The sequence below is a fragment of the Cygnus olor genome, chromosome 17 (assembly GCF_009769625.2).
Source record: "Cygnus olor isolate bCygOlo1 chromosome 17, bCygOlo1.pri.v2, whole genome shotgun sequence".
NCBI classification, from domain to species: Eukaryota; Metazoa; Chordata; class Aves; order Anseriformes; family Anatidae; genus Cygnus; species Cygnus olor.
Genome location: NC_049185.1, coordinates 4,250,756 through 4,273,801, shown reverse-complemented (window position 1 = coordinate 4,273,801; position 23,046 = coordinate 4,250,756). Strand labels below are relative to the sequence as shown.

Below are 23,046 nucleotides of genomic sequence, written 5' to 3'. Positions count from 1 at the left end.
TTGTTAATTTCTAATGGCTTTGTGCATTAAAGGCAGAGGACTAATGACAGACTCGGCAGATCAAACAGTTTTTTCCTGACACTCCAGCTCCAAAGGACTTGAGTATGGATAAGACTGTTATATAAGGCAGGCTTTTGGATATCACTGGAGTGCCTTACAATTAAGATGGAATATTAATAAAAGACTTAAACTGAAAACCTCCAGCTATTAGAGGGATTAGGACTTTGCAGTAGGCTAAGGGAACACACGCAATGTCAAAGCCGTCTTCTTGGCTCTGATCAAACGCAGCGGAAAAGGATCTGAAAGAAACAGCATCTTGGAGGCAGGGGAGAAGATCATCACAAATAATAATAATAATAACAACAACAGCTGCAGACATTGCAATCCACAGCAGCAAAAGACAAGAAGCTAGGGGTGGAGCCTGGAGCTGCTTCTCTTGCTCAGTAATGTGCACTCTGACAGCAGGTGTCCCTGCAAACAGGGGAAAGGATCTGCTCGTTTGCACCCATGCGGCTGCACTGGCCCTCCTTGGAAAAGCACATGAGAACTGAATTTGCACTCAGTGTGTTTGTCATTCAGCTGCACCCTCAGCTCCTACTAGCCATGCAATGGCCAAAAGGAATTAGCACCACAGCTCCAAGAGCTCAGTGCTATTTAAATAAACCGGGTTTTACTAGATCTATTTTCTGGAGATTGACTGTGTTTCTCCAAACCAAGCTCCTCGACGCAGTGCCCCAAAGGGAATTTCCTTTGCGAGCCCAAGCCATTTCCCTGAGACTCTCATGGGAACAATTACTTGCTGGCTTTCATTCTGTTCTACAGGAATATCATTTTGTAATATATGGCAATCAGGCACATAATATTGAGTGCGTTTTCAATATTCTTCTTGCTTATGAGATAACCTCCTTGTGGAGACACCTGGGGACTGGCCCCTCTGCAATATGCCATTCCCACTCAGTGCCCTTGCTGTAAGGGCCGTGCCTGGAGTGTGTTCCCTCCCAGGCCACAGCCCTGGCAGCTGTAACTTTACATGATTTAGTTGCCCCGATTCAGGAACAGAACCATGGTAAAAGCCTTCATTCTGTTAAGCAGAGTTGGCTGGGAATGTGTCGTTAATAAGGAACAACTTTTTAAGCAGTTTGGGTGCAGAGGGATTACCGAATGCTGTATGGGATCAGAAGTAAAGAACGTGAGAGTGTAACCTGAATGGAAAGGAAGAAGCCACGAAGGTGCCCAGAAGAGCTGAAAGTCTGAAAATACAGAATGCAACTGGGAAAATATGAAATTGCTTGTGCATATGCTAGAAACCCATGTTTATCTAAAAGCCATGTATGGCAGTAAAAAGGGAGACAAATCAAAAGGAAGCTTTATTTTTTCATAATGCTCAATTTTCATCATTTTGAAACTTTTGAAATGCTTAAGAGGTTCCAGTCAACTGTGGCAGTGAAAACCCCTTAAAAATCTGTTAACATTATGAGATATTGCACTTCACAGAAAAATGAAGCGTAAAATGTTTTTTAGGCAAATATAAGAAAACGATGTGAAACTGAAGAAATACGTGTGTCAGACTGATTTTTACCTTTTCAAAGATTACTAAGGGGTGTCTCCTGGGGGATTTTTGCTGAAAATTCAAATTATGGCCTGGCCTCTTATTAGGCAACTGGTTTTCCCTCAAAATATTCAAGGCTGATACAAGGTCAAAGAACCAATCTATGGCAATCATCCAGTCTAGAATTAAGCACAGGGCAGATCTAAACACAATGAAAACACAAAATACACCAAGAAAGAGATCCGAGGAAAGCATGTTAAGCTCAAAGACAAAATCATGTAGAATCAAACGCGCGACGACAACCAGCATGGACCAAGAAGACACTTGGCACATGGGAGAAGATGCAAATGTCATGGATCAGACAGTTTCCCAAATGTGGCAAGCAGCAGCTGAGCTTGCACAACACTGACGAGATCGTTGCCTTCTACCTCAGGTAAACTGTTCATAGGAAAAAAGCTCAGTGTCGTAGTGATAAATGAATATGCTACCAGCTTGGAGGAAATGAAACATTTATTAGGTTGGACAATGACACGAGAGTGTATGATGCTAGAAGCAGTCCTATGCACAATATAAATAAATAAATGAAAAACAGAGAGCAAAAGATATCCAGGTAAAATTCTGAGATTACACCGATAAGCCTGTCACCATTAAAGGATTATAGAGACGAGATATCTGAGTAAATAGGAGACTGAAAAACATCTAAGTGGCTAAGACTACTGTTTACTGTGCCAAAGGCACAACAAATAGCAGACTTGAGCAACTGACAGCACACATGGGAAAGTTAGTACATGAAAAAGGAAAAGCTCGATAACGATTTTCCAGCTGAAAGACGCCAGATGTATCTCTAAGCCTTTCCAATGCAGGCAAGGCTTATTGCTCTCAGAGTCGCCGACTAAGGAAAAGAGACAAGGGAGAGAAAACAACCCAACACAATGCTCTCCCAGTGGTATTGACACGGCGTTCTGCCATTATAGATAACTTCTCGTCTCCATTATCCTCACTCCAGCAATGTAGTGGAAACCAGTATTAAAATAAAAGCTAGGGGTTATTGATAAATGCTGCTGATAAAACCGGTGTAGTTGTGTGCTGATATGTATTTTCTATTAGCTTGATGTGCAGCTACTCAATCCAACGGGTAACCCACTGAATTCACAACTCACACCTTTGTCAAATGGAACGCTGGGGACTCAGGAGAATGTTCAACCAAAATATGAATAAGTGTTACTAATACAACACAAGAAATCCAGAACAATGCTGAAAGAAGAGAGTATTAAAAAAAAAAATTACAAATATATGTCTGCTTCCTTTCTGTGGTGACCAAGCACAGTGTTAATGAATCAGTTAATTCTGCAGTAAAATCTCCATGTTTCCAGCAGAAAGACTAGACAGAAATTTTAAAACTCTCTTTTTATTCATATCTAGGTCAATTTCTTTTTAAGCCACCAGAAAATGTCAATTAGATGTCATTTTTTACAATCCAAAGATATATAAGAAAGGACTTGCCTGTATCAAAGGTGTAATAATTAGCTGAGGCTTTCAGGCTAGGCAGTATCTACTGGTCCATAAATTAGTGCTCTTTTCTACCTTACAGACTTACCATGATTTTATTAACACTTAAATTTACTGTTCCTGGATCAAAAGCTTGGGGATTATTGACAAGTTTGAAATAAAAATACTATCACAAGCAGGAATATGTTAACTAAATAAAGTAAATAATTTCTGATATGCTGTTACTGTATTTACAACTAAAATTTCAAAATATGCTTTATGTATAATTGTATTTATAAGCTTATAGTCCATTTTGCAAGAAATTTTAAAACCACACTAACAGAATAGGGCATCTCACCTGTAGAACATGTATTTAATAAAACAAATAATGAGAATTAGAGTACCTATGCTGAAAAAAGCTGAAGTCAGAGGAACTGGGATTTTATAAAGATATATACAACAGAATAAACCCGCAAGCTGCATCTTGTACATCCCCGGATCCACCAGCTTTATGAGACTGATGCAGCACACATCTACAATGAAAATCAATAGCTCTAGCCAAGTATTCACAGGACTCTGTGGACATGCGAGGTTGTCCTGGAAGTCAGCATACGCTGAAAAGGAACGCACAATACATTTCCAGCTCCAGGAACGAGATTTTTATTGACTGAGGAAGAAACACCTTGGTAGCAGTTATAAGTTGAAACAACTTAATCTAAACGTGGTATCACCAAATGGGCTTCGCACACCCTAACAACAGCGGTTTTACACATTGCGAGACATTGTCAAGTTCACACAACTCTGTACATCCTTCAGAAAACAATGAGGACCTTCAGCATGCTGGTTATAAGTGTTTATTACACCATATATCATAGAACCATTGCTCTGTTCATTTTCACTATGGCGATGATTTGGCTTGGATAGAAGGATGAGATAGATATTGAGCGTTTTAAGTTTAGCTTCCCCAACACGTGGTGGCCAAGCAGCTGAAATTCTGACTACTGAATATTACGCAAACAGAGCCGTTGCACAGTTCCCTACAGTGATTTCTGCTAGTAGGAGAGGCTCGAAATTGTAATGAGAAGCAATACTTCTTGATTACAACAGCAGCAGCATGCACTGTACACATGTTCAAACCAGATGTCTATGGTAAAGACTGCTGACTACCTGCACACCATTTCAGCCTCTAACCCCACTTCTTAGCCTTGGAGTTGCCCCAGCTAGAGCTGGGGACAATGAAAGTTTTCCCACAGTGGTTCCCCACTCCAGTGCTATTCCTGGGTGCACGGTTTGGTCATACTACTTGCATCCCTATTTGCAGCAAAAACACTGATCTGGAACGTGGCATTAGGACCCCTTGGAACAGCAAATCTTTTACAGGTCGTCCTATGACCCAACAGCCAGAAGGACAGCATGGGAGGAATCATCAGCAAGAAAGCCCTAAATGAAGAAATGAAATACATTTCCCCTGGAGAGGAGGCTTATTGGAGTGTAACGAAAACAAGCCCCATCCCTCCTCCCCTGCGCACACACACACACCCTAGAGGCTTTTGCAAAGCCACAGGAACGGAAATAATTTTGTTTGAATCCATCAAGCATTAAAATCCGTTCGCTGAGGGATTGAAGTGAAAAATGAGCCGGAGACAGGAATTAGAAGCTCACCGCCTGGGCTGTCAAAAGGGATTTTCCCCAGATAGAAAACAAGCAATTGGAAATGCAGGGAGGTAAATCCCTTCCAGCCTCTGACATGTATGCACACTCCTGGATTCCCTTCCTGGCCCTCTCACTTCTGGGTTTGTGGAGCCAAACCTGGACACATCTCCTTGTGTGCTCTCCAGCTGTAGTGCCCATCCTTGGGATCCCCTGCTGGGGTCTGCTGAAGGCAGTCATAAGCCTCGGGCAGAGGAGAGCTGGCGGTGACACGCAGGGGGGCTGGCTGCACTTCACACAGTGTATGTGAGCTCACGGGTGCCTAAGGCACCAAAGGGAAGACAAGGCAGTCGCTGAAAGGATAAGCCAAGAGCTCTAAGAACCATTTTATCTGCTGTGTAAAATTTCTGAAGAAAGAGACAAGGAACATAGTTGACATTACTCTTATAATCACTACACATCTTAGTTTACCACTCAAAAATAATGAAAGTGACACTTCATGTCCCTGAAACATGGTCTTGTTCTCTCAAGACTACTACAAACATCTCAGCACCAGCTACATTTTGATGAGGTTTCAGAGGCTTATTTGCAACCACAAGAGCCATAGATCTACCTTTTCCAAAACGAAACTGAGATTCAGAAAAATAAGGTGGCAGCTAGGGAGACTTGGGGCTACTCTGCAGAGGCCACCTCTGGTCCAAATTTTTAGACGAAGCATACAAGGAACATCTCACATCCACAAGTCTCTACAATCTCATAACTGGGCTTTGAGAAAGAAATGGCTGTCACAGCACTATTTCATTTAATGCAGAGTAGACTTCCCCTTTAGATAGTTGCCAAAACCGAAGGCAAGAATTATTTATAGTACAGCTTCTGTATGAAGATAATAAATACAACCCACTGCAAAAAAAGGCCAGCATGCCTCCGGGTCTATAGCTCAGTGATGCAGGACAGCCAAAAGAGAAAATGCCAAAGAAAGCTACAGATCTACCAAATGGCCTTGATGAGACGCTGAGACATTATATTCATCAAATTGTACACTGGTTGTGTACTGAGAAGCCAGTTATCTAAGTAGCAAAAAAGGAGTAGGAAGAAGGAGGTAGAAAGAAGAAAAAGAGAAGCTGAGGAGCTAAATATGAAGCATTTAAGCCATGGGAAGAAGCCTATGGAATGACAGGAGCCAAGGAGCCCTCTAACCACCACCCAGTTCCAGACACAAACTGGTTTAACAACAGGGCAGATGTAGACCAAGAACAAGGTAAGCGTGCATGCAACAGGGTCCCCTTTGAATTCAAAAACCAATTAAGAGAACAGGCAACATGAAGTTTAGCTTAACACAAAATTCCAATATTTTTACTGTATGCTAATGTGGTTCAAGATAAAGGCCACAGTTACCTAGATACAAAGAGGTATGTGTTCGTAGTAAATATTTTCTTTTACACCTGCTGTCCCCTACTGTTGTGTAGTATGCTTTCCTATTGTTCTGTGACTCTTTGGTAATAATATTACCACTTAGGTGGTGTTTCATAGCTGCAGATCACACTGTGCTTAACCCAGGGGGTATCATTATCTCTGTTTCACATATGGAGTCATGGAAGCACCTAAAGATGTAATGAGTCCGTGGCAAGATCAGAAAAACAGCTAAAGTTTTATAAATTACAGTGTTAGCTTGTATATATAAGAGAAACCTCAGGAGGTTTAAATGGGATTTGCTGGCAGCGTGAAGACTGTTTGAAAACACCCATGAAAAGAGCTTGTCTTGATGGTAAGCCAGGGACAAACATGGACTGGGACAGAGAAAAGGTAAGGTGATAATGCCTCGGCCACGGGTCAGACAGCATCAGTAACAGCTTGTCTAATAGCTACAGCAGAAGGAGTTTGTGTTTCGTTCACACTGATGGTATTCATAGTTGTCTCCCTGCTCTTTGAGGAGCTGAAGAGTTATCAGCAGACTCTTATGCTGGGACCAGAGCACCCAGCCAGCTGAGCAAAAGGCTTGGGGAAAAGGGCTGGCTGAAGCCAGCCGGTGGATGTGAGGCTCTAGGGACGATATTGGGGCGGAGATTCATTTGGATCGGAAAAGTCTTACGTGCCATCCCCATTTCTGTCCCCCTCCTCCTGCTGAAGATGCTGCTGCACTGAACCTGAAAGGTCTGGTTATAAATAGCTTCTCCCTGCAGCTCCTCAATGAGCCACTGAGGCGGAATGAGTCAGCTCTGCCGGCAACGTGGCCCCCCCAAACCGCCTGCGTCAGGTTGGGAGCGTGGCTGCCAAAAGCAGTGGTACACGCTGTTCTCTCTCAAAGGGCAGTGGCCTTGGGGGACAGGGACACTAAGCAAACTGGCTCTACTCATTACTCAGAAGCACCCAAAAGCCACATCGCTTTGTGAATAAGAATAATGTAAAATCTATCAAGAGCACTTAGAAAGCGACACCGGCATTTCGGCCCCCTCTGTCCATCCTGTTATCCATGCCACTTGGTTCTCAACCAGAGCTTCTAGCCCGCTAATTGGTTTGTTATGGAAATGGTTGGGCACCTCTCTGAATCTCTTATTCTACTCGTAATGAACTTCGCCTTACCAAGATCTGTTGACATCTGTTCAGTGAATGTGTGCAGCAGCTAGACGCTAGACCCTTACCTGGCTACTAAGCACACCCAGGTATTACCTAAGAGGAAAGAAGATGGGAATCTTAACAAGAAAAGTCACTGTGAGAAATATCCTGGTGCTCAGATAAAGAGATTCTAGCAGTTATTTGCTTTGTTCACGGGCTTTCATCAGAGGCGAATGGATCTGTACTGAAACTTGTCCTCTCTCAAGCCCAAGACAATAAGGATGGATGATTCATGAACTTTAGTATAAACATCCACGTTAGCAAGTAATGCACAAGTCCTAGCCAAGACAAAAAGATATCTGTAATGTACCAAATTTGCTGTGATTGACAGAGATTAGAGGGCTTGGGAGTGAGTACCTATGGTAGGAGAAAATCATTTAATCCAATACTGAGTTAAAAGGAAGAAAAAGATTATCAGGAAGGGAAGACAATACAAAGTTAATGCCAAAGAAGAACAATGATGTGATCAAAGTGATTCTGTTATGTTTTCCATAAACTACCTTTAATGACTGTGACCTGTGGCTCACCCAGACATTGGGTGAGGAAGCAAACTCTGGACAACAGTGAGAGAGGACAAATACGTCAGGCAAGCAAGAATATCTTGCGGTTGAGCTGAAGCCAAACCTTTGCAAGTAGTACCTTGAGAAGGAAAACTCACATATGGCTCTCATTAGAACTGAAAATTGGTAAGGTTGATGAGGATCCAGACAAACAGCACAAAAAGAGCAATACATTTCAGCTCCCCCAGCTTTTCGCTGTTCAGTAGTAGTGACAAGAGCAATATTCCCCAGCTACGTGGTCACTGGACTCCTGCAAGTGATCCCCAGTGCTGCACTTTGCGACAGCAGAGGGAATGCTATCTGCTTTCGGGTCATGCTGTGATGCAAAATGATGACAAAGGCTGGCAGATTTTTTGCTACCAGCAGAGGTGACACAGCGTTGTCTCAATGGAGGCAGAGGATCACGCAGTTTTACATTAGCTGCTTTTCCATTTTCCCTCCAGTTTTTAATCCACCATCAAATCAACGAAGCACATTCTGTTAATGACTTTGTTCTGATAGAGTTTTAAAACTAACAAGTTCATCATGTGCAGCCTCATCATTCCTATATTTCTGTCCTCCTGGAATATTTTATCTTTGAATAGATTTCTTCAAAGGCACTTACTCCATAGAAGAACCAAAACCTTGAAAAGTCCTCTACTCTGCTTTCTACCTTCCTTAGCAACTAGAAAGTTATTTATTAGTACCTGGCACCAAGAAAGGACAATTTTCCTTTCTGTTATCACCTCTACCCTCTTCTCCCTTTCCTCATTATTACCTCTTCTCAGTCTCCTAGCAAGGATACAAAGAAGAACACCTATTTTCTCTTGCCTTGCTCCCAAATAAGTGAATAAAAACTGAAGATCCTCACCTCCTGGCTTCTCACTGTGCGGAAGCGACAGGCTCACCACCTCTTCTCTCGTCTCTACATTTTCCAGTAAGAAAAGAACTAGCCACATTGCTTTTGGTCACCGTATTCCTTAGCATTTATGTGGAATCAAAGCCTCACAAAGGTGGTACAACTGCAGACTAATCGTATAATAAATTTGCTGATCAGTTGAGATGCTTAACACTTTGCTCTTTTGTTGTATTTGAATCTTATTACAGGTTATTTGGCCATAGTTGTAGTCCTGTTACTTGCCACTTGAATGCAGATAGACAGGCCAAGATACACGATTACAGATATATCTCAATATATAAGAAAGCAAATTCTTACTCATTTGCAAAGACACAATTCCAATTGCTTCCAGAGATACGGACAGTGTACCCAGAGGGAGCATTTGAGCTAACAGTGGTAAAGGCTACACTCCGACTACTCCACAAGAAATAGGACAGTGGTTCTTATACCCTAAATAGTACAACGTACATATATTTTTTTAATTAATGAGCAAGGGAATAGGTTAGTAACAAGATAATGAGGTATATCGGAGGCAAGAGGATCATTGAGGGCTGAGATTTTGACGGGAGCAGGGGAAACGATGAAGAAACACAATCTCTTTCTCTAAATATTTGTAAAGGCCAACACATTCCAAAACACCCTTTCAGGACAAGAAAACAAACAAACAAACAAACAAAACAAAAAAAAAACACCAACGGCTGTCCCAGTTGTCCCAAGACTGCAAGGCACCCTTTTGTTATCATGCACACTGAACTTGGAAATTACAGATACCGAAACCAATGCCAATAAAATAGCTACCTCCAGGAAAGGATGAGAACTTTGACAGGGCAACTGAAGATATATAGCTGCTACTAACTGGAAAGATCTGCGATTTTCAATCTTCGAAGAAGAAATGAGAGATAGAAAGTATCTCTGAAATCAGTTTCTTCTCTTAAACTGGCGTTTGAGGGATCGTATATAGAATATAGAATTCCATCTCACCTGAGACCAGGTACCTCTCCAACATCCAGGTCTGTTTAATCCTCTTTCGTCATTCCTGGGCTATTCTGAGCAAGGGAAGTCCAGCTCCTAAAGAAACAAATTGAAGGAAGCAATTAGTCCAAATGAACCCAGGGCATTAACTACAATTGCAGGTAGGTACTCTGGCTTTTAGTCTGGGATTATACAAAGTATTATATACATTCTCTACAAAAGCAGGCCTTTTTAAGGTTGTAGAGGCTGCCTGCCAAGCTCTACAGAAATTCACATAGGCTTTCATTAAACATCCCAAACAGGGAAGATTTCTGTGGGGCTTGCACTTCTCTCTCAGGTTGTGTGGTTTCACAGGTCAACCCACGAAGAGCACGGCATACAGAAGTGGGCAGAGGGAATCAGATCCTTTTCCTGAGCTCCATGCCTTACAAAGGACACAAATTCATCCTAGTCAAGTTCTAAATTGGACACAACACTTGGAAACTGATGGAGGCAATGTTTTAACTGCAAACTTGAAGAAATGGGGGAAACAATTCAAAAAGAGTCAAATCAACCTAGCGCACGCTATAACAGACAAAACTATGGAAACGGAGCGTGCTAGGCTCAGGTAAGAATAATGCAGGACTCTTTTCTTTCCTGCACTCTTTCCCCAGTGTATTTTTTCTCCTGTGGCCATGCTGTACAGGAACGGCTGTGGTTGAGGTGCGCTGCTGTCCTACCCGATTCCAAGCAGGATTTTAGATAATGACAGGAACACAAGCATTCATGTCTACTGTCAGCTTTGCTTAGCAGAAAGAAATATATATATTCCTTTTAGGCCGTCCATACATTTTAGTAGGATCCAGTTTAAAAAAAAAAAAGTGCAAGAAACAGATTATTTCACTGGGGATGGGAATATGGAGGAGGTCACCATATGCGTAGGATAAATATTCTCCTGCTGCAAACTTCCACCAGTCAGTCACCATCATCTGCTCTGCGGGATAAAAATGTCTCAGATACTGCGCACTCAAACATCGTTAGTGCCCAGCTCATTTACAGTGCTCACTGCAGTCCGGCAGGATCAGCCATGAAGTATAAGGTGATTTCTTGTTCAGCCCATTTCCCTTTCCTTATTTTCTTTTTTTACTTACTATTGAACCTTCACCTTCCCCCCTTCCCCAATGTTAAAAGTAAAACAAAATCTGAGGAGACAACAATAGTCATGAGAATTGCAAAAGACCCTATCTTACTCTACTCTTAGGGGATTTGTTGGTTGCTCTGCAGAACTTTGACCAGATCTGCTCCAATACTGCTTTTATACTGTCTTCCACTCATTTTGTCACAAAGCATCGAAAAGACATTGCAGACCCACATCTCAACCCAGCGTCAGCAACAGAAAGTCACTCTGGCCCAAGGGGAGGAAAAGGAGTGGCTGAAGAAGAGCAAGGAGATGAAGGGAGGAGCACAGGGAGGAAAAAAGGTCAAGCAATAGCTGAAAACAAAAATCCCTTTCTTTTTGCTCTGCGTAACTTCTTTCTCACACTCGGGTTCCCCCTGCCCCTTCCCAGGTAGTGGGATAAAGTGGCTTGGACTGCTGGGGTGTAGCTACAGCTTTACATTGCAAATGAGTCCAAAAATGACTTTTCAATTTCTAAAGCTGTGGAAAGGAAGGGGCAGGAGGTAAGAGCATCCCTGAGGAAGCAAGGCTTCTCTGGCAGAGCTGCTGCAGCAGCAAAGCTATTAATAAATGTTTGCAATCTTTTAATCGTTCTGCTAAATTGCCATCATGTTCTTGCAAACCCCATAGTGTGTCAGTGCAGCTGCCTCCTCCCGCCTGCCTCCCCGTGTTCGTGCATGTGAGTGAGGGGGAACATCAGGAACATGCTCATATCCGAGGGCTGCTGCAGCATTAGAGGGAAAATGATTTTGACAAGTGACTTTTAAAATCTTCCCTATTCCAGAGTAAGCAGCCCTATTAGTTACATCTATTACCCACACCTTCACCTGGTTTCCCTTCGTGGCAAACCCTGCCTCCTCAACCCAGACATTGAACTTTTCTGCGTGGAAACATCACGTCTGATCTGCTGTGGCTTGGGACCCGCTACCTGGGAGGCCACGTCTCTTGCCATGCCATTGCCCTGTGGTTGCAGCCAGCAGTCACTGCCTTAAGCAAAGAGACTCCCAGCAACACAACATTTTTGTCCACTTTACCCAACCCACCAACGAGCTGAAAAGCATCAGGATACAACACAAACATACACTGCTTTTCAGGCTCTTACTGCAGGGTCAGTTGATCAGAATATAAGTGGACTAGAAAGCTCTGATCCTATTTATGGCAATAGATAACGTTTCAGGATGAAAAGGATTAATACTTTTAAATAAATTGCCTGTTTTCCTCTTCACGTGGCTGAAGTGTACCCATTATTGTCCAAACTAGCATATAACAGACAAAGAAACCTTCCAACGTCATGGTGGAGATCAGCTTAATCCTTTGTCTGTTTCCTCCCCCGGCTCAAACTCTCATCTTTGTCCTAATTATAATAGCATTTGAAATTATCATGGTTTAAAAAAAGACGCCAGCTTATATAATATTCTTATTGCTTATTAATGATTCCAGGAGGGAGAGCCTTGCATTGCGGGAGTTATGCAAAGCAAGGCTGAGCCATACCTTGCCGGGCTCCACCGACTGCTGGTTTGGAAGCCCGATGCACGAGGATTACCGTGTAATAACGGATGTAAAGGCTTTTAGGGAATGACAGGCCCGCCGCACGCACTTGAACGAGGAGACATGACAGGCGTCACATTTCACAGCGATTAGCCTTGGGCACTTTTCAGAGGCAGAAGACTCGAGGCGAAGTGACTTTAACCGCTCTGCAAGTGTGATAATCCCCAAGACGGCGCAGCCTGAAGAGTTTGATTGCTGTTTGGAATGGGAGCTTATGAATAATAATAAAGAAAACATCAGACTGGATACTGGTGACACAGTTACACAGCTCTGACAGCCAGAAAGACAGTCTGCTTGGATATGAAGTCCTTAAGTCCATTACTTAATCTAAAATTACTTGTATCCCGTCCTCTGAACATCATCTCCTGTATAAAGCCGTAACGTGTGAAAGGCTTCCTGAAGAACGGAGCTGGAGATTTAGTATGTGCTTCACATGGAATGTTTGCTGTGTTTGTCACTATGGTATCCTGCTGTCGGAGAATATAGGGTAGAGTAGGAGGGAATGTGAATGGGAGCAGGAGCTCCGGATCCATGTTATAAACTCCTGCAATTTTATTAAAAACGAGCTTCAACAGAAGGTGACACCATCAGTCGCTGCTCCTCACAGACTAGCAAAAGACTAATTAGATTTCTTGCCCCCACGCTTACAGAGAAACACCTGCATCCAGCAAGTCCCCAAACTAAAAAAAGCTCAGTATGTATAATTTAAGTAAATTAATTAAATTATGTTAAAATGCTTTCGTTAACATCTGGGATCTGAGTCAGATGCCGATAACCTTACAATGCAGATTGTATAATAGAAAGTGTAGCTGCAATTCCAAGCGATAGGTCTGTACATGTATATAGATAGGTAGCAACGCATATCAAAATGCTGAGAGCTGCAGTTGGAAGTATGCTGTAGAGGAATCTACTAAGCACTTGAAATCATCCCCTCATGGGTTTGGTTTGTTTATTTAAATCCTACATCTTCAAAACCACTTCACGATTACTACTTAACTGTCCCTCTGATTGCCATGTACAAAGCTGACGGAGTTTTAGTCTGGCCACGCAGCTAGGGTGGGGAAAGAGATGGAGCAGGGACGAGTTAAAGAATCGAAAGTGAAGACCGTTCACAAGATGTAGAGAATTTCTCCCACAGGCGCATTTAGCAATAAATAGTGAGGCCATGCGGAGAGTGGTGGACATGCAGAAGTTTTGCTGGGCATACCACGTCCTCTGCTAGGCTCGCTACTCCACCAGCAGTGCCCACCCTGTCACTTACCCTGGGAAGTCCCCAGGTGCCCCTTAGGGTATCAGGGAAGAGGAGGCAGGCGGTGCAAAACCACTGGCTCCTGTGACACTGCAGGATGCAAATTTTGCTGCCTCTACACACCCTACGTGGGGACACACACATTTAACTGGCTGTGGCTTAGTTCTGTGACCTGTAAGCACATACCGGTTTTAAGCTACACAGCCCACAACACCACTCCTTGAAGCATCTCACGTTCTGCCCCCACAATCTTGAACTTTGCTGGCTGGCAGAGCGCTGCTTGGCTCGGCTCTGAGACACCGGCAGCCCTGGGTGCTGACATACAGCAGGCACATGCTGAAACGGGGGGAAAAGTGAGCTCCCTCAGGAAAGATGGAAAATGAAACCAGATGCCACCAATGCTGAGAGAAAGAAGAAACTAGATCTGATCCTTTAGATGACTTGATGGAAGCTGCTCATGTTCAGAGGCGGTAGGACCAAATTCAGCTCTAATTAAGTCACTACTGTTACAGCAGGATAAACATGATCTTTTAAGCATCACAGGTATGAAACAGGGACAGAGAAGGTCACGTAGCAACAACTGCTTGGGTTCCAGCACGTGCACTATGGAATTTTACTGAGGTGGCCTGAGGGACGTGCCCTCGGTCAGTTGTCCCCAGCTCATCTCACTGCATCAGGCGCTCCAAGAAGGCTGCTACGTGCACCACCAGGAGCTTGGGACCAACCAGCAGCAGGCAGAAGTCATCTCAAGCACCAGCTCAAACTCCCATGCCCTCAGGGCAGCTGGTGGAATCAGCCTAGCAAATGCAGCAAGGTATTTTTTTAGTTTGTTTCTGTCTTCACAGTGTGCACAGTTAGGAAAAGCGACAAATATTTACAGCCTCTACCTCAGGTGCAAACTCATCTTTTAAAAATAAGATAAAATAAAAACAAAAAGCCCCAGCAAGCTTCCCAAAATAGGTCAGGTGCTTCTGGCGCTTTTTGTCTTCTGCAGTCTAGAGCAGCCGTGGCCTCCAGAGACGTGTTTGCACTCACTGGTCTCTGTGAGCAGCCCCAGTCAGCACAGCGGAAATAAAAGAGTCGCTGCTGATTCTCCCCCACCCAAAGCTGCACTCGTACGCTGCGCCTCGCTCTGCTTCTGAGGGGCTTTCGCTGGCTGTGCCGGGCAGTGGGGTGCTGCAGCTAAACGTGGATGGAGGCTAGAACAGACGGGTGGGGAGGGAGGGCGCTGTCAGGCTGGGTCAGGCAAAGAGCTGAGATCCGCGTGCCCCAAGCAGTCAGTGACTGGCACGCTCTTTGCTCCGAGCTGACACCAGTCCACGCCGAGACCCTGAAGCTCCCCAGCCCTACCCCTCTGAGCAGCTCCCCGCAGCTCCTCTCCTCCGTCACACGCTGCTGCTGCCCTGCTGGAGCCACGCAGCGGCCATGGGTTATGCAAGGCTGCTCCAGGAGGCCTGTCCTCGCGCTCAGCACCGCTGCTGCTGAGCGATGGGCGTGCAGGGAAGTGTTTTCCTTCATCTCCCTCATTACGGAGACGAGTGCTCTGCGGCAGACATCTCTGCTCCTATGCTGCTCGAGGCTGCTGGAGCTGAACATAAAGCCACGCAGAGAAACGGGTTGTTCAGTACACGGCAACAGAAGCAGATGCATCTCACTGCAAAATAGGGCCACAGGTTAACCTGCACAGAGGAAATGAGGGGAAAGAAAAAGCAGAGCGCAAAGATCTGTTCTGTCCTTGGAAAAATCATAATTCTTCTTTCTCACCTTAATTCTAATATCTGAACATAGTCTCCACTTTTGGCAGGCACCTCTGCCTTCTTGCTGCCCCACAGATGAAGTGCTGCTTCCTAAAGAGGTGTAGGCTTTTGGTTGCTTTTCTCCTAAAGCTTCCTTCCCAGACAGGTAAGCTGAGGGGTGTTTGTTCCTGGAAGCTTCCCGATGAAAAGTCTCGCGGCATCAACAATGACAACCTGCCTCGCAGATTGCATCTTCTGCTGGAGCACCATTCAGCGCAGAACAAGACAACGAGCCCTGCCTCGCTTGCATGCTCCAAGACCTGTTGTAGCTGAAAACACTGCTCTCAAGTGCAGGCTGGAAACTGAGAAAACCCTCTGAGGCCATTCTTAGGTTTAGAGCAGCCTTTGCTGTACCTCCTGGGACGGCATACTCCTCCCTATAGGTGGCAAGAAGCTCAAATCCCACTAATGCTACTGGGCTCTCTGTGAAGGAGCAATTTTTCAATTACTCCTAATTAAGAGCAATTACGCTTTATCTTCAGAGACCAGAACAAAGAATAATTAATCCATCTTAACATCCCCGCTAAGGAGGCATTAAGTATGGGTTGGGTTTTTTTCCACACAGCAGATCACACAGCAACTTACGTTCGGCGCTCCCTAATGCAGAAAGGGAAGGGAAAAGAGAATCCCAAACTATCGGAACAAATATTCTAGGTTTTGCCTTAACGAGTTCGGAAGCCGCTGTTTGCTTCTTGCAGCAACCTGCTGCACACGAGGAGCGTGCTGCCTACAGATTTCATAGATAGAAGCAGTTTTACTATGTTTGATAATTAACAACATTCAAGTAAGCTTTTTACTGATGTTTAATGTATGTCTGCCAGCAAAGTATTTGCAATTATTCCCATTGCAGAGCTTGAGAAAACGAAGCTCAGAAGTTTAGGGCCAGCTTCTCAGCGCACGCGGTCACTATTAACCTGAACAGAATACTCCTGCTCTTGGCTATTCAAAAAAAAAAAAGAGTGAGTTTAATATTTTGACCTTCCTAAAGGAAGTAGTCTAAGATCATGCTGCGAGCTACTGAAATAGAAATAGAATTTGCTTCAAACTGCACACTCGTGGCTTTGCGAGACCAGGGTACCCAGGCCCCAGCAATTCGGAGCTGCCCTCAGCTCTGCCCTGAGCACGAGGAAGCACAGGGGAAAGTGCTCTCAGGACAGTTCTGGAAGAAGAAAAAAGAAAAAAAAGAATCACAATAACACATCCTACTTCAGCTCAGGAAGGTTCAAATGCTTAACACATAAGAAAGTTTATGATTAGTGATTATGTGTTAAGATGATAAAAAAGGATAGATTTTATTCTAAAGTACATTGATCTGAGGGCTCCTGAGCTAAAAAGGGGGGCGTGGAGAGGTGCAGAAAATGAGGGAGTGGGAAGGAAGGGACCAAAGGGAGAGGGAGGGCGTCCCCTGCGTTAACTGAAAGCATCTGCGTGAAAGGAAGGCTCCAGGCTCACATGCTTGGAGACCGCACTCTTCTGTCTCGGAGACCTTGTGGAGACAAACTGAACAAAAAGCTTCGGACGACATCGGACAGAGAATTTAAGAAGCAGTTTTAATTTTAGCCAGATTGTTGTGTATGTGCAGCTGCGGGGTTATCTGGGGACGCAGTGTGCATCCAGTGGAACAAACCATAGCTGTCACTCTGATGCCACACCTAATGGCAAATTTAGTTCAGTGCTTCCAGGGGGAAGCAAAATCATGGCTTGGGCTATTCGAGGAAGATCAAATTGTGCTATCACAAGGATGGAGAAGCAGCTCGGCCTAATTTTACCCCAGAATGTAATTACTTGGCTGAATCATGCGCAAGCAACATACAGGACTGATGCTCCAACACAATATGCTCCAATATGCTGGTTCCCTCTCCTCACACGACGCCCTTGCTCCAAATCTCCAGTCTGACAGCTATTTACTCTGAACAATTTGTGTAATCCCTTTGTACCTCAGTTTATTCATTTACAAAATGCAAACCTCCTGCCTAAAAAGAGTGCAAAGATTCAGTAACTGATCTCTGTCTTTTCACTGAACACATTTGCTGGCAATTTTAATTATAGAAAATACTTAGAAATTCTAAGAGCTGGCTGCATACAACAGAAGGTGTGCATTAATCACCATGTTTATTGCAGCTTATTAGCACAATTAATTGTACACAATACAAATGTGATCTAACCCATAATCTAGAGATTACGAATGCTGTGTAAATCCAAGATGAAGGTGTAGATCTTCAAGTAAAATGTCAAGTCATGAATGAAAATGCTAATAACAACCAGGCCTGTTTGGGAACAACCCCTCCACGTGCATACTACCGCACATGACAAAGGTGAGCTTGGAAAATGACCTCAGCATCCCTCCTGTACCCCCCAGCATCCAGTCTAAAAGCATAAGGATTTGTTTGAGCACCTTCCTTGAGGCGTGGGCTGCTGGGCACCGAGCTGCAGGGACACGGCAGGCCGCACAGCCCAGCACTCAAAGGCCAGCCCCGTGGGAGTGGACAGGCGCAGCGCCTCTGGAGCGGAGCCACCCCAGAGGCCAGAACTCCATTCCTGCAGCAGATGTAACCGCACCCATTTTCCAGCCCCACTCCGCATCTCAGGTCAGCCAAGGAAGGGCTGGTGGGCTCAAAACCCACTCGACTATTTCTGACGGGTTTTTAGGGCATTTCCCATTAGGCTTCTGTTACCAAAACTCACCTTCCGAATATGCATCCGCTGCTCAAGTCCAGCTCTGCGACAGCCCATGAATCTGCTGTGATCTGGGTACTGGGGGTTCAGCAGGGGATTTGCCTCGGCCCCGCCAGGTGGTCATTTATCTAAAGCAACGTTCACTGGAGGGGCAGCTGGATACAGAACACCCCAACAAGCGGGCTCACACACCTGCTCTTGCTTGACATAGTGACTGTAACTGTTCCATTACTTAGTGTAACGGTGTGTGGACAGAACGCGCTGTCAGTCCAGAGCCTCTTTCTCAGCTGTTCATCTCTGCCCAGGGCCAGAATCGAGACAGGCAGTCTTAGAACAGCTACGGGATACGGAGGGAAGGAAGTCTCACTGGTGAATCTTTGAGGCCTCTAAAGTAGCTGAGCAGTGACGGCAACATAGGGCCCACACAGCTCCAAAACATACTTTGTCCTGCTCTTCACAACACATCAATACCAGCCATTTACAGCATTTACTCTATTATTCTTGAAATAAAATCAATATGCAGACCAAGGCCAGAGAAATTCAGCCCGGGAGTTTAGCAAATTCCCCACGTTGTCGGACAATCATTGATGAAACGATTATTCTTTATGCACTGATAAAGAATCTTCTATACAAAGTTCTCAAATTGCTTTATAAATTGTCTCTAATGCATATAGAGAGTGCAACGTTATTTCCCCCTGTCCTGGTACACTCTGTCCTTCATAGTTCCAATTTCATAAGCTGTTCCAAGGCTATATTGCCTCTCCAGGTCTGCAGGAGAGACATCCATCCTCCCTCTTGGCAGGTGTCTTGACCCACTCTTTAATTCAAATTGCATTTTCTGAATTTTTCTCTGTCAGATCTTTTCTTAGGAGACAGTTCTTTTCCACCTTGACTGTATAACTCACCGTCACTTGTGACAGTCTCTTGAATCACTGACACAAATCAATACAGCAAATCTTACAGAGGATGGGGCGAGGAGGTAAGAAAACAAATGTGAAGGTGTTGCAACCTTTTAAGTCCTGTGCTGTCAGCTCAGCACACCGCGAAGCCTGACTGGAGTCACACAGCTGGTGCTAACACGAGCGCTGACTGTGCAGGGAGCTGTGGAGGCTCAGGGCTGCTCTGTGCATCATCCAAACCAACGACAGGGAACTAAAGGCAACGTCTTACGTGAAACGAGGCAGGGCAGGGTTCTCTCACAACACTGCTCTCTCTTTGCGCTGTGTCTCTCCTAATCAGCTTTCTGGACCGAAAACCGAGGCTTTCGCTGTCCATAGCGCCGAGCCAGGAGCACGCACAGTGCACATGTCCTATTGGATTACAGGGCAGAGTGCACTCACGCGGGCTGCCTGTCAGGGACCCAGCTGCGCCTCTGCAAAAGGAGGGAAACGAGGGAGGGCACGATGAACCCCGTCAGATGGCAGGAAGGGGAACGCCACCAGACCATGGAGGTAGCAGCCGCGCTGGGAGGCTCACCCAGGGTCTCACTCCTCAGAGGAAACACGGCCACGTTCACAGGCTCGTGTCTTTGGTATCACTCAAAAATGTGAGAATAGCTTATCACCAAGGAGCTCGATGCACCGACGAGTGGAACAGCTGATGGTTAGATCCCTGTCACGGATATTAAAGCACAAAGCAACATGGCAAAAATCCATCCAGCGCAGTCTCTCCCAAGAAAATGCTTCTACGCACATCAGCACCAGAAGGTGACAGATTTCCCAGTCCCTTTCTTCACAGTCTCACCAGAAAAGGTCTCTTTCTACAGAGCCCGTACTGGACTTTGTGCTTCTTTCTCTTGAGGCAACTCATATTCTGCAGTTCTCAGAAAAACATGACTGAAAGTGTGAGCACAGGCGAAGGAGAGAGATGAGAGTCAGAGAGACGCAGCGGGCATCCATTTCAGAGGGCAGAAGTTTATCACCCAGGACAGGATTTCCACCGGCTTTATCACCGTGTTCTTTGTCTAGAATTAAGGCCCTTAGAGGAGATGTTTCCACTCTGAATTAGCAATGAGGCCGTGCTCGCAGCCCTGCCACGGCTCCTCGGTGCTCAGCAGGTGCAGGCAGCACAACACAGGGCGCGCCCCAGCCTCACAGGTCTCCTCAGCCAGAGCCTAAGGAGCTCAGTACCGTGAGGTGTTAACGCTGGAACTTACAATAATATTAATGCTGGAGCTTGTATTAGTACTGGAGCTTAATTCTGTGAAGCAGCAAGGGACAGGAGCCCTCCTAGGAGGGCTGGGCTCACATTAATGAGGTACAAAAGCACCAGCCCGAGAGACAGAAGGGACACAGCCCAGAGAGCTGAGCCTGCTTTATAAAAATTAGCTAATTAGCCCCCAGCAGGCTCAGCGGGCCGTCCCGCCCTGTGCCCCCCGCCGCCCCCTCACAGCCCCCTCACAGCCCCGGGCACCGCGCGCCTCGCGCGCCCCCGCGCGGGGGTTGTCGGGAAGGCGGCGGGGTCGCCCCGAGGGGGGACTGCGCACAACGCGCATGCGCGCAGCCAGCACCTGGAGGAAAGGGCAGGGCGGCCCTGGAGGCGTCAGGACGGGAAGTCCTTCCTCTATCCCCGCCTCCGCGCGGCGGCGATTGGTTGCGGCGCGCGGAGGCGCTTCTCCCATTGGCTGGGCGCTTCGTCAGTCCGGCGGCGGCATGGTTCGCTTCAAGAACAGGTGAGCGGGCGGCGCGGCGCCGGGTTCGGGCCCGGCCGGGCCGCCGGTGACCCCCGGCCCCCCCCCCCCCCGCAGGTACGTGCTGTGCGAGGTGGTGGCCGAGGAGCCGCGGGGCCGGCACTGCATCGAGGACCGCGCCGTGGGCATCGCTGTCAGGGACGCCATCGCGAGGGCCTACGGGGACTACGGGCTGGCCTGCTGCTCCGTGTCCTTCACAGGTGGCGGCGGGGCGGGCGGGACCCCGGGGAGGGACAGGGCCCCCGGGGAGGGAAGGGACCCCCCCGGGAGAAATGGACCCCCCCGGGAAGGGACACGGACCCTCGGGAAGAAAACGGGAGCCCCGGGACGGAAGGGACCCACCCCCCGGGAAGAAAAGGGGGCCCCCTGGAAAGGAAGGGAAGGACCCCCCGGGAAGAAAGGGGAACCCCCCTGGGAAGAGGGACCCCCCTGGGAAGAGGGGCCCCCGGGAAGAACAACCCCCCCCCCCCACACACACACACACAGGAAAGAAAGGGATCCCCTCAGGAAGGCCCCCCAGGAAGAAGGGGCGACCCCCGGGAGGGAGGAGCCCCGCGGGAAGGAAGGGGGGACCCCCCTGGAGGGAAGGGGACCCCCGGGAAAGGAAGGGATCCCCTCGGGAAGGGACCCCTCCCCAAGAAAAAAAGGGGACCCCCGGGAAGAAAGAGCCACCCCCGGGAGGGAGGAGCCCCCCCGGGAAGGAAGGGGACACCACCCCCCGGGCAGGCCCCCCCAGAGGGGCCGGGGGTCGGTGCCGGCGCCGAGCGGTGCCGCGTCCCGGCAGTGAAGTACCTGAACGCCTACACGGGCACCGTGCTGCTGCGCTGCCGCAAGGACTTCCACCGGCTGCTGTGCTCGGCGCTGCCGCTCGTCAGGCAGCTGGAGAGCCGCGGGCTGCGCTGCCCCTGCTTCCTCAGCACCCTGCACGTCGGAGGTGAGCCCCGGAGCGCGGCGGGCACTGTGCTTCGTTACACGCGGCTCTAAATAAGGGGCAGCAGCCCCCTGTGCTCAGACCCTCAGTAATGCTGCAGGAGTCTTCGTTACAGCGAGCAAGCAGAGCAGTACATACTGCGTTACATTAATTTAAAAAAAAAAAAACATTTTCAAATTATAGCATCATCCCTGTCCTGAAAATTAACCGCTAGGGACAAAGAAGTGGCACTACTTGTTAGAAATTATTGTTATCATCACATCATTGGGGAAGCACAGTCTAGACATGCTTCTTATCACTTGCATTAATAAAGCTGGTACCCAGGGTATTTATTGTGTGATACAAAGATCTTCATGCTTTATGTGATAACGCTTGGTTTTATGGTTTCAAAAATTGTTACATATCATTCTTGTGACTCTTATAGGTACCATAAGGTCATGTCAGAAGTTTCTAATCCAGCATAACAGAAGACAGCTGCTGACGTTGTTGCAAAACTGTACAAATGAAGGTGAGTTCCTCCAGCCGCTTTCCTGAAGAGCAGCCTGAATTGCTGGAGCTCTTGTAGGACGTGCAGGGCTACTTCCAGCTCCTGGAACTGAGAAGTGTGCCTTCCTTTACAAGTTGAGGACATTCAGCACGTGTGAAGAGATCACGTAATGACCCTCTGTTGCGCTCTTGCTTGCAGAGGAAAGACAGCGCATCCGGCAGTCGGTGTTGAGCTGTTCCCTTACAGAAGAGGGGTCTCAAAGTGGAGATGAGGAAGAGGATGATGACACAGAGACAGACTGAATATTACTTGTTACTATTCACCTCTATTCTGTACTGGTGTAATCAAGATGATACCAATCATTTTCTGTAGTAAGTAAAGCAAGGGCTGGGAAAAGCACCTGTCCACATTTACACTTCCTTTCCCCATTCCAGGTGTTCTTGAATAATAAAATGTTTTGTTTTCTTAAATTGTGTTATACTTAAGTGGGTTACTTGTCTGTTTTACTCCAGGAATCAAAACCTTGCACACTCCTAAGGAGCATAGTAGCTCAACGTGATCTTCATGCTGAGGTAGAAGCGAGCTTTAGGCAGTTGGCACAGACAAGGAATGAAGTTTTTCTCCTTCAATACAGAGAGAGCATTAACATCTCTTAGTTTTGGACCTTATCTTCAAGTGCACCTGTTATTTGTAGCGATATCCGTTGTTTTGAGTCACAAAAGCACCAGTTGCATATACGGCAGTAGAAAGTACAGGGAATGCACAGTAGAACTTCAAGGCTCACCGCCGTCCAACCCATTATAAA

The 23,046-nt window shown here is 46.4% G+C and overlaps 1 protein-coding gene across 2 annotated transcripts; it reads left to right on the top strand.

The window, feature by feature from the left end:
* Positions 1–13,269: 13,269 nt before the first annotated feature.
* On the top strand, positions 13,270–22,706 carry POP5 (POP5 homolog, ribonuclease P/MRP subunit). Of its 2 annotated transcripts, none has more exons than XM_040577324.1 (6): positions 13,270–13,274; positions 20,771–20,805; positions 20,881–21,023; positions 21,608–21,757; positions 22,179–22,262; positions 22,440–22,706. In XM_040577324.1, the coding sequence occupies exons 2-6, from the start codon at positions 20,786–20,788 to the stop codon at positions 22,541–22,543; spliced, it is 501 nt and encodes a 166-aa protein (XP_040433258.1). In that variant the 5' UTR covers positions 13,270–13,274; positions 20,771–20,785; the 3' UTR covers positions 22,544–22,706. The 2 variants fall into 2 exon arrangements, with proteins under 2 accessions (XP_040433258.1, XP_040433259.1); XM_040577325.1 differs by having other exon boundaries at positions 22,376–22,516.
* The last annotated feature ends 340 nt before the right edge of the window (positions 22,707–23,046 follow it).